At 34.2% G+C, this 12,711-nt stretch overlaps 1 protein-coding gene across 3 annotated transcripts; it reads right to left on the bottom strand.

The window, feature by feature from the left end:
• Positions 1–2,610: 2,610 nt before the first annotated feature.
• On the bottom strand, positions 2,611–5,969 carry LOC141592333 (pentatricopeptide repeat-containing protein At5g47360). Of its 3 annotated transcripts, none has more exons than XM_074412956.1 (3): positions 4,207–5,969; positions 3,303–3,562; positions 2,611–3,131 (listed from the first exon to the last, which is right to left on the bottom strand). In XM_074412956.1, exon 1 carries the CDS (start codon positions 5,764–5,766, stop codon positions 4,330–4,332), a length of 1,437 nt encoding a protein of 478 aa, XP_074269057.1. In that variant the 5' UTR covers positions 5,767–5,969; the 3' UTR covers positions 2,611–3,131; positions 3,303–3,562; positions 4,207–4,329. The 3 variants fall into 3 exon arrangements, with proteins under 3 accessions (XP_074269057.1, XP_074269066.1, XP_074269048.1); XM_074412965.1 differs by having other exon boundaries at positions 3,303–3,444; XM_074412947.1 differs by lacking the exon at positions 3,303–3,562.
• Between the last annotated feature and the right edge of the window lie 6,742 nt (positions 5,970–12,711).

The raw sequence follows: 12,711 nt of genomic DNA, 5'->3' as shown, positions 1-12,711 counted from the left end.
TTGATAAAATCGGATTAATGGGTTTGAAGGATTGATTAAATTAGGATTTTATTCCTTTCTTTTTCTCTGGTGTTGGATAATTGGATATTCAATTGGTCTCTCTTGTGACGGGTTATTATTTGTGGCGGATATTTTGTGAGATAAAATGGTAACAAAATGGGTTAGTGGAGAAAGAGGACCACATGAATAGTGTTGCAGAGAGAGAAAAAATGGGTACTTTGTGAGGTAAAATGGTATCCGTCACTCAAGAGTGACGGATAGGTGCCGTCACAAACAAGAATTTGTGTTGGATATTTTGGATCAATAGGTTTTGGTATAGACGGGTGGGGCGAACAGACGGGTAAAGACCTCTAATAAAATGAGTAGGGGGGACAAGGTGGGGCACCCCCATGTGCTTCCCACTTTATGACAAATGGGTATTTTGTGAGGAAAAATAGTATCCGTTTATACGTATAGACGGATAGTGTCCATCTATAATGAGAATTTGTGATTTTGGATGGGGCTTGTTTAATTCACAAAATATCATTGAAGACGGTGATCTATCCCAAGTTTTGTGACGGATATCGTTTTCTCTCATAAAATACCCATGAGAGGTGAATGGGGAAGCACATGGAGGGTGTCACACCTTGTCCTCTCTCCCTTTTTGTGAGAGGTCTTCAGCTTGTGAGTTTGTGACAGGATTAGCCCGTCACAAGCAAGACGCTTTGTGTTTAATTTGGGTGCAGATAAATGATACTCACTTCTATTTAATATAAACTTTTTTATTTTATTTTTCGTCTATTTACAATAATTTACGTATTTTCTTTTTTGGTCAGCCATAAGCGTTCGTGTGGTCCAAATTTAATTGTATGATGGATAATGTATTTGTGTTCAAATTTATTTATATGGTGGGATAGTGTATTCTTTTAATTTTTGTGTCAAAATAAAATGAGAAATTAATTGTGAATAAGAGGTAGTATGAGATTTATATTGGAGAAGGTTATGTAACATTGTTATTAGGGATGTCAATGGATCGGGTTCGGGTCGGGTGATGCTTCATCCGCATCCATCCATCACATTAAAAATTCCATCCAATCCATCCATCATCCGCGAATCGTATCATCCATCACCCGTCCATCAATCATCCGCGGATGAAACGGGTGGATCGGGTGATAAATGGATGGTTATATAATTATGTTATAAGCCTAAAAAAGTATTGAATTTTATTTTACCCAAAAATATGTAAGGTAAATTAGTTTTAGACTACGTACTTTAAAAATATTGTAACTTAATGTTTGCTCAAATAGTATATAAAGTAAGTAGATTAGTATTGGTTATCTTAAATTTTATATAAATATGTATTTTTTTTTTCAAGAAACGAAGAATATCGGGTGGCGGATGGATGACGGGTTGGATTTAGCTTCATCCATCATCATCCATAATCCATTTATTTCATCCATCATCCATCCATCATCCATTTATTTCGGGTTTTCATCCGTCCATTTAAATCGGGTGGATGGATATTTAGCGGGTGCGGGTGAAATTGACATCCCTAATTGTTATAAGGCGTGTAATGGATTTATAACTGAATACTTCGTACTCAAATAGCAATATATCGATGTATAGTTATTATAACTTTATAAGGTTGTTAAATGTTGTACATCAATTTTACGTGATAATTTGTGGTAGATGAGTATTTGTTAAGCTTTATAAGGTGGAATTAAGATAAACATTCAGTTTTGTACGGGTTTTAAGTTGTTTAGAAGGAAATTTGCTAATGTCAAATCTACCGAATTCAATTTGGTTATGTGAAAATTTGTGTATAATGGTAGGCTTGAATCTTTAAAGATGATGTACGTTCAATACCTAATCAATAAATTCGAAATGGACACAAATTCTTGCTTAAAATTTAAGATCTAGGACCACTGTATTTGTTTTAAGTTGTTTGGAAGGAAATTTGTTAATGTCGACCGAATGAATTAATTTGGTTATTTGAAAAATTTGTGTATAATGGTAGGCTTGGATCTTAAAGGATGATGTACGATCAATACCTAACCAATAAATTTGAATTGAACACAAATTCATGGCTCAAAATTCTAGAGAGGTCGAGATCCACCTATCAACATTCGAACACAAATTCATGGCTCAAAATTTTAGAGAGGTCGAGATCCACCTATCAACATTCGAGTTCAAGGGATTTTGACAAGGCCTAAAATTCGTTGTTATCCCTAATTTTAAAATCTTCTTTTAATACCGGAAATAATTTCAAACTACTTCTCAATTATTTGTAGACTATTTGACTCCCTCCGATCCACATCAAAGGTAATATTTGGTTTTGGGTGGTCTCCAAGGCCGTACTTTTGACCATATTTTCTTCATATATATACATTTATTTTTTGCACAAAAAATAAAATTTTATAAAAGAGTTTTTCATACCAAAATCTACATATATAAGTTTTATATTTCAAAGTTCATAATTTTTACGATATTGGTGGTCAAAATTTTCGAAATTTGACCACCAAAAACTAAATGTTACCTTTGATGTACATCGAAGGGAGTAGATAAAATTGGTAGTGTTTTGAGGAGGGATCAACATCTCTCAACTACCATGACAAACAAAATTTCAACCTCTCCACAGAAAATGACTATTTAATTGCGTTAAAGTTTCCTCATGTACAAACATCACAATTTCGGAATGAAGGTGATTGTGCAAGAAATAGACATTTACTCCATTAATGTTGTCAAAACTCGGAAAGGAAAGTTATTATCGACCTTCATGGTCCTACTCCGCTCGAATCAACCCAAAAAAAAAAAAAGATTGATTCTGCTGAAAGAAATATCGATGATAAGGTGGCCTAAAGGCTACGAATTAAAAGTGAAATTAATTTCCGAGACTGAAGCATAATACATGAGGCACCCCGAAAGAGGTCTGATAATATCTTCTGGTCAATTCAACTGGAACTTGTATTTAGGGCAGCCAACATTGTCTCAACCCTCGTAGTTTCGAGCTCTTTCTTGACCAGTCTCTTAACTCTGTAACTTTGCTGGTTTTTGCTTACTACTTGGGCGCAATTGTGTCTTTTACCAGCATGTTGATGATCAGTCAGCTAAAATCTGTAAGAATATAATAGATCGTGTTGCTCCTGTACAACCTGTTGAGCAACGACAAATGCCAGCAACCAGATTAAGTTTTGAACTTTGTAAATGATGTCTGATAAAAATGAATCACAACAGAAACATAGCATTAGCTTTAGGAGTACCAACTACCAAGTGAGGACATCTAATGAAAATAAGACGGTAAATCACGGTACAAGATCATATACCTAGCAGGGATTCAAACGAAAGACAAGAGTAGCAAAAAAATCCGCACACAATCGAGTTAATGTCAGGGCAAATCAAAAGAGTTGGCGTGTTACTGTGGAAACAAAGCAGAATCTTGAATATGCTGTTAACGACTCAACGGTCCTGTCCAGACAAACGTATTGGTTTATTCAATCTTAGCTTGAGAAAATTGAAAGCATCTTGAATGGAGCCACATGTTTTTGCAGTCGAGCACTTGAGCATGTACCATAGCCGGCATGTTCTTGCAATCAAGTTACGGTCGAGTCAGTACAGGTCAGATCAAAGTAAGAGTTGCCAATGAATCTGCAACACGTTTCCCTACGTTCTAAGGATAAAGCCCTCCTTTAGTTCAGTACTCAGTAGTCTCACTTTTATTTTTATTTTTTTGACAGTCACGAATAGATTACTCATAACATGGCCTCTTTAGCAGTGGCATGAGCAATCCTATTAAGATACCTAGGGCAATGACTAATAGAGAAACAGTGGCACGAGACAATTAAATCCGTAATGGTAGATAGTGGAGTACTAGATAGGATCGGCTTGACTTCTTGATTCACAAACCCCAAAAATGTGTGTTAAACACAATCATAAAATTAGCAGCCAACTTTGTCGAGCTCAACTGATAGTCTTGTGCATTTCAATTCAATTATTTAACTATTTGAACCGGGTTTCTCAAATCTGGATTTTAGGGGCCTGAAATGCACCCCCGGAAAGGAACAAAAAAAGAGTTTACAAGCATCAAATTCTCACCCTCAAGACAATTTTGAAGGAAAAATAGTCGACAAACAAAATTCATTGCAAGCTTTCAGCCACCTCAAAACAGCACATAATAACATAACTCACGGATACGAAGACTATTTACATGAACTAATAAGAGGTGCTTACCATTTTCCATTGAAAATTAACAGCCCCGCATGTTTCATTAGTATCAGAGAGACCAGCTTGGTTTCATATATCAATCGAGAATTCGAGATGCAAATTCAACAGTAGGAGATTATGTTGCAGATCTCAGCATTCTCCTTTCATCTCACGTAGTTGTGCTAGCGACTGCATTTCCCTCATTCCACTGATATACTTTTCAATGTCCTTTACGTAACAATCCTTAACTTGAATCCTTTTTTCAATCATTAAGCTTGATAGCTTTACCACCTCGGACACATTCCTTCCTTGACAAAGCCCAACAAGAAGAACAGAATATATATCAGAATCAATCGTCACCACAAACCCCTTCTTCTCAACATCTTCTAATAAATGAAATACGTCGAGGAATCTGCCTTCACCACACATAGTCTTCAGCAAAATACTACAAGCCAACCCATCAGGCCTCAAGTCATTATTCAACATCCACCTAAAGAGCTTCTCTGCATCTTCGAGTCTTTTAGTATTCAAAAGACCCGTCACAAGAGAACTATAGCATTCTCCGACTGCAACATGATCTTCAGCTACAATCCTACCAACTAATTTATACGCCTCGTCAATAGATCCTTCAGCACAAAGTCCTTTAACTAACACACTGACTGTAATTCTATTAGGAGAGCACTTAGAACTCCCCATACGATCCAAAACAGATAACGCCTCACTTGATTTTCCATTCTCACATAAACATTGGATCACTGACGTATACGTAATAACACTAGGAGCACACTCCCCACCTTCTTTCTCCATCTCCGCTAACAATTCCAACGCCCTCTCAAAATCACCAAACCTACACAACCCATCAAGGAGAGCAGAATACGCCACCAAATTCGGAGTACAACCATGACCCCTCATCGCCTTAAACAACAAACAAGCAGCATCCAATCTACCAACACCACAAAAACCCTTAAGCAACGACATATACGTAATCATATCCGGACACAAATTCCTCGACTCCATTTCCCTCATCAACCCAAATGCAACATCAAGCTCACCTTTCTCACAAAACAACCCAATAACCAAATTATAAACGGTCGAATCCGGCCTACAATTAAAATCCTCCATCTTCCTCAATACCCACAAAGCCTCATCACAAACCCTACTTTCCTTACACAAATTCAACATCACTTTAAACAATTTCAAATTAGTTACACACCCTTCAACCCTATAACCCTCAACAACCTCCCTAATAAAACCCGGGTTTCGACGAATTTCAAGCACATTACAAGCCATACCATACATATATTTACTATGCCTATAATTAGATTGAATCCCTGACCATATAAAAAACCTAAGACCCATTTTAGGATTATCAAAAGACAATCTTTTTAACACTTCAGTAACACATTTTGCATCCAATTTATTATCAAATTGAATTAGGGTTTTTTCAGGGTTTTGGGGGTGATTCAGGAGATGGGTACAGTATTTTTCTGCAATTGATGTAAGATTAATTCTTGTAATGTGTGAAAATTTAGGGGAAGTTAATCTAAATTTAACATGATTGAATAATGAAATTGCCATGTTCTTCATCTGAGATATCAGATTATAATTATACAAAAAGATGTAATTTTTATGAAATTAAATTGAGGGTTTTTAAGGATTACTTACATGAATGTATGAGGATGATGTGAAATTGTTGCAAATACGACTACGCCGCAGGAATGAACGGGTTTTTGTGTATGATTTATGAGTTACCGTATGATTTATGAATGTCGATTATTCTTGTAGGCTACCAAGTTTCACTTGTGAATTTGTGACAGATCCATCATAATCTTGCGACGGGTTACATATTATTTATGTGGGTGTAGATAAGATAAAGCAGATTGTTATACACTGTTTTTGTTTTCACAAATTCTTATTTCAGACCGCTATATCCGTCTGAAATGGTCAGACGGATACCATTTCCTCTCACAAAAAACTCATTTAGGGTGTGAGTGAGAAAGCACATGGGGGTGTCGGACACCCCATGTGCTTCTCACTAGTGAGAGGTCTTAATGCGGTCTGAAAATAAGGCGGTCTTAAGCAAGACGGACTAGTTTGTTTTATCTACCCACATGAATAATACTCGACTTGTCGCATGTTTGTCACGGATATGCTTTTCAGAAATGAGAATTTGTATAGGCTGTTATCTTTTGTAATTTGAAATTCTTGCAATTAAATAGGATGTTAAAAAAAGGTCAAAGCGTTGTTTTGAAAACTTTTAGAAAATAAGTGTCGTATAAAAATGTTTTATTGAGAAAGGAAGATAATGTTGTCGCGGGGGTTGGAGAAAATTGCTCCCAAGACTTGGTACAGTTGACGTTGGCAATGTGTGCAGGTCGGTATTAGAGGTAGCTCATAGCCGGTTGACTAAGTGTCTAAGTGGATATAATTGACCATATTGCCTATATGCGATACCTAGTTATGTAAACTATAAGTTGTTTGAACTTGTTATGGATTCACCCCCGTTGGAGGGGGTGTAGGGTGGCCGGTCTATGAGTAAGGAGTAAGGACACGGGCCAGTGTCAAGGATCGTCAAGTCATTGCAAAATAGGCTCAAGAGCTTCTTGCCTGAGCTAATGACTAACTCGACTTCGAGAGGTTAGATTTCCTCTCTCAAATCATTAATTACGGGAAAATTTCTGAAAATTAGACTTGTGGCAATGACAATATTGTCGGAGTTTGAGCACATGTCAAAATTTGTATGGCAAATGTTACTTTCTCAATGGACTAGTGAGAACTCCAATGGGCCGGATTCAACCAAGTCCGTCTTAGTCTGAAACTAGATCGACGAAATTGACCCAATTGGATCTCATAGGTACAATTAAGTTGGATTCAAACTCATAGAGCCTAGTTCAAACCCGACTCATAACCATCTATCACTATTTACACTTGTTAGCGTTTTCGGTGGCTTAAAGAGCCGCGCTACTAGTATGTAGGTTAAGATGGGGTTATGGGGTTATGGGGTTATGGCCTTGTAGTCATCTGCCCACCAAGCACGCCTACTTCATCACAAGCACAAACTGGCCCAGTTACTTGGGCTTTCAATTAGAAACTGCTCGTATCTTTATTGTTTCTTGTCTTGCCCAATTGTTGACGAATTACTCAAATCGTCAATAATTTTAGGGGTGTTTGATTGGGAGGTTTATAACTGAATGGGATGAATTTTAGTCATTTTATTGTTTGGTTGAGTCATTTTGGAATGGAATTCTAACTCCGTCTCAACCCCTTGGAATCTCATACTCATCTCCTTTCTATGGATTCAAACTTCATTCTTTGATGTTTATTTTTCTAATGAACCACATGTTTTGAAAGGTATGGAATTAGAACCTCATCCTTCTATAGATTCTCATTCTAATTCATTCCATTCCAAATCAGTCAACCAAACGACCTCTAATGAACTTTTTATTTTGCGCTTTCCACACCAAACACTGGTTAAACTATGGACAAACAATTTAATTAACAAAATGAAACTGACAACTAATTTTGACTAACTACCAGAATAATCAAAACGACTAATTACAAATTAAGAGACGTTAAACTAATCGACCTAAAATGTATTTTTATTTGTAAAACGAAAACGACAAATTACTAATTGAAACAACATTAAATTAATCGACGAGAACGAAGTACAGTAATTTTCTAAGAATTACACGCCGAATTGCTAATTGAAACAAGGTTAAACTAATTATCGTCCCTCAAACAAGCAGTTGTGACTAGTGGAGCTGGGGGATTGAAATTTCCGAAGTTTTTAGTTGATTTTTTCGATTGTACCTTAGAAGTATATTATACGCATTCGCCCCGGCCCCTCCCTAAATTTTTTCGCCACTAAAGCTCAAATCTTGCTTCCGCCATTGTAGACAAAGACGTAAAACCACCATGTCCAGACCCAGTCACGCACGTGAAACCACTATGCATGAGGGGTTTTGAAAGATAATTACAAATCATTGAATTCTATTAATCATATGAAGCCACAACAGAATAAGGTGGATTCAATCTTACAATCTAATTAAACTAAATTTAATGATTGCACGATCATGTGGACTTGATATATCATGTCGTTTCCGGTTTTAGAAAAGTCCACCAACCAAACATGCTTCCACATCACTTCTGTCCTTCCTAAACTTTATTTGACCTTTATACCCTTCATTACAAGTTTTTAATTTTCAAAATATCTTGCTTATCACGGTCACAAGCGTATGACCTCAAACAGCATCCCTTTCACTTGTTTTTTGTGAGAGATTACAAGCTTATAACGGAATAGTGCCGTCACAAATGAGAATTTGTGTTTAATTTTATACTTCCTCCATTTCATTCAATTACATACATTTGTTTTATACACGTATATCAATGCTCGTTTTCTTTGTTCATATCTTTAGTTCCATATTAGTAAAATTATAAAAATTTGTTATTTACAATGTACTCAGTCAGACAATTAAAACAAGATCTCACATGACAAATATTTTATGCTATATATTAGAAGTTGTATCGAAAATTCTTCCTATTTGTGGATAGTGTTCAAAAAGACAAATGTATGAAATTGAATGAAATGGAGGAAGTAGTTCATTGTTGAAGTACATAGATGTATGAAATGAGAAATTCTCGAGTAGTGGATCTACCACGACCTATATTGTCATAGATCAAATCAATAAAGATATCGAGATTAGTTAAAATGGACATACCAACTCCATCAGATAATAATAAGGTTTGATATCGCCTTACAACATACTTTTTTTGGAAACAGTCATCCTTGCAAGAGGATAATACCGAGAGTTTGAGACGAGATGCTACATGTTGACATTATCGCATCTTCTAAACAACATAAATTCTTGTTTTGTCTTTAATGTTAAAACGATCAAACAGATACAGGAGACACAAAACAAAATACCTAAAATATGGTAGTAAACAATTATCTCAATATCTCGTCTTATTTACCTTCTTACACTTAAAACAGATAAAACCGTCCTCATTGTCCAACCAATGTGCCAATGAATTATTCGATTAATAATGAGCATTTTTATGTTATCGCACGTTCCAACCAACAGAAATTCTTATTTCGTCTTAAACGTTAAAACGGTCAAATAGATACATGAGACACAAAACAAAATACCGAAAATACGGTAAACAATTATCTCAAGATCTCGTTTTATTTACCGTCTTACATTTAAAACGGATAAAACCGTCCTAATTATACAACCAATATGCTAATGAATTATTGGATTAATGAATAATGAGCATTCATGTGCAATCTAACATGTCACACTACTTTACCCGAACCCAGCACATTCCCAGCACAGCACACGTGTAAGCTACTGTACCCACACGTGCATTTCGGGTCAACTTTTTCCTTTGAGAGATCTGGTCAATGGTCAAATCATGGAGGCATGGAGCTTCATCACTTCATTGTCTAATCATTGTGTCCCTCTTACACGAATTAACAATCTTACAAAATTCACAAATTTTAAATAAAACGAATCATCATTATTTATAACCGTCTCAGATAAGAATGACCGTATACAATTATGTTAGAAAAATGTTTTTTTCTTTTATGTAAATGAGATTCACATTCTTCAAAATTTTAGAAAATCACTACATAGCAAATTTTTAAAAGAAAAATAAAGAGTTAAACCTAAGATAATGGACTCAATTATACATTTTTTTTTTCCAACAAGAACCTAAACTATTAACTTTTCCAATTAAGGATCCGGCCTCCATATTCCGTCAGAGTTGCCATCAAAAGTAACGGTTATTAATTTTACATTTTGTGTAAAGCCCTTTAAACCCAAAGAAAAGATTCGCTTTCTCTTTCCAAATGGTCTTCCTCCAATTCATGGACTATACAACCAGATGTATATGTTGTACGGTGTAGAACCTGAGCTTTGTGTCAAAGTATCCGAGCTTTATATTAAAGAATATGAGCTTTATTAGAAAGTATTGAGTTCATTCATTTACACATTAAAAACATGAAATTTAAATTAGCTCAGGAAAAATTACAAGTAAGCTCGAATTCTTATACTTGGATGTACCATGCTTATGGTACAACTGGATGTATAATCCTATTTGTGGTCTTCCTCCCATAAACCTCTTAAACGAATTAACAATCTTACAAATTTAAAATTCACAAGTTTTAAGATAAGACGAACCGTCTTTAAATATAACGAAACCATCTCATATAAGAAGGATAGTATATAATTATGTTTGCAAAAAATGTCAAAAATTCTTGTTTTTTTCTTTTTGTAATGCGATTCACATTTTTCAAAGTTTTTGGAAATCACTACCTATAGCAAGACTTTTAAGAGAAAAATAAAATACTAAAATTTCTTAACAAAATAAATCACTAAATAGTTAGACTCATGTTTAATAGAAGAACTGAATATACATGGATTACCATTCATATCAAAATAAATAGGTACCATAAATAACACCTAAAAAATTCTCAATCTAACTGATCTTGTGTAAGACGGATTTACATTGACATAATATAAAACTAATCTCACTAACATGGAAAAGACCTACTAAAACCAAAAAGCCACAGGATTCATTTTACAATATTTTCGTATAAAACCGAATATATATGTCTTAATCAAGAGGTTAATTAATGGGTTATAGTAGATTAGTAGATAATATGTCTGAAGTTCAAATTCTCAACCCCGTTATTTACTGCCTTTGTGACTCATTTAAAACCTTAGACAATATTCTTGTCTAAAACCGAGTTATATAAAAATAAATGCTTTTCCAAAGGAATCCATCTCAAGTTGCATACTTGCATGTTGAAATCATTAAATGAAAATCCAAGAATGATGCTAGACTGCTAGTACTATATGAAAGCTGTCCTAATGTCCTATACTTCATATAGATTCAGAATTCCAGCAACTTAACCTGACAATTTAAGTGGTAAAATACAAACATTGCATCTATGAACCACAGCTAATATGTGAAGAAAAAAAATGTAAAAATGAAAGAATTTTTATGATGATGACTAAAACATGAATACACCTTACAAAGTTGAGTAGTCTTGTCAATCCAAGTCATAGAAATTTATTTAAATCAGCCTTTACCTGCAATTACTGACCCATTTAATCACCAAATCTTTAATTGGAAGGGAACATATCATTATTACATTATCATCCGTTATGATTTGATTGAACACCCCACTCTACATTAATAAGTTATTACATGAAACTACAAAAATAACATATTTATTTTATACTTCCTCCATTCAACTCCACTCTACTACTTTACTTTTTCACGTTTGTCAACGCGTGTTTTACGCGGTAAATATCGTTAGCTACGTATTTGCAGAAATTATAAAAGTTAGATATTTTTAATGTCTTTCGTAAAGATTTAATCAAACAAGATCTCACATGAATATATTTTCACTTATGTATTGAGAGAAAATTGAAATTGAATGTTAAGTTATGAATAGTGTAGAAAATAGAAAGTGGTAGAGTGAAGTTGAATGGAGGAAGTATGCATTAATGGTATGATATTTGACCGATTTTAAGTTGAGACGAATAGTGTCGTCTTAAATAACAATTTGTGATCTACATTCTACTAATTCAGTTTAGTATTACTCTTTCCACTCCAATAAATCCACATTTTCTTCTACCATAACAATTTTACAAAGATGTTTTCACTTTTCCTAATAATCTATCATCGTGATTATTTATTTATTTATTTATTTATTATTGACTAGAGATAGATGTGGACCACGACGTGTCTGATCGTGCTGATTCATGTTAATCCATGTCGTGCTAATGTGGGCCATGAGTCGTGCCAGCCTAACCGTTCACATGCCCACTTTCATCTCTACTTTGATCCACATTCTTCCTTCTACTTTCATTTTCCTCCATATGTTATTATATTACCTCTTGATATTTGTCGAAAATGTATGTGAATTGGAGGAAGTAATACTCCTTTGTTTACCTAGCTATTTTATTTATGAGTGTATCATTCACTTGTTTACATGTTTATTGAAAATATTTTTAAAAGATAATTTGATCACTCACATAAATCATTATATACTTGTCACTTAATTACACTATCCACCAATGGTCCCATCTCATATCCTTAAAGCAATAGCAATATTAGTTTTTAACATTGAGGTTGTTACCAAGAATTTTATTTTAAAAGTTCTTCTATTGCATTTAAAAGTTGATTTTTATTTTTAAAATTCAAGTTTTAAAATAAGAAACAAGTTTATAAATATTGACTAATGTACAACCAATAAATATAACTTTTTAAAATGTGTGAAACTATTTAACATTATTCATTTTATAGTTTTTTTTATCAAATAACTTTATATAAAGTAATTTTATTGTGAACAAAAATTCTTAGAAATTAGGGTTGGTATATTATGACATGACATGTGAAAAACATTATATAAAGTTCTACTGTTATTATTGCTCTTAGTCCTTGTAAAAAATCAAAAGTAAATAAATGAACTGGAAATATTTACTCATATTTATTAGCCACAAAATCTCATTGAAGACGGGC

This window comes from Silene latifolia, chromosome 1, assembly GCF_048544455.1.
Source record: "Silene latifolia isolate original U9 population chromosome 1, ASM4854445v1, whole genome shotgun sequence".
Classification (NCBI taxonomy): Eukaryota; Viridiplantae; Streptophyta; class Magnoliopsida; order Caryophyllales; family Caryophyllaceae; genus Silene; species Silene latifolia.
This window is presented reverse-complemented; position numbering and strand designations above follow the sequence as displayed.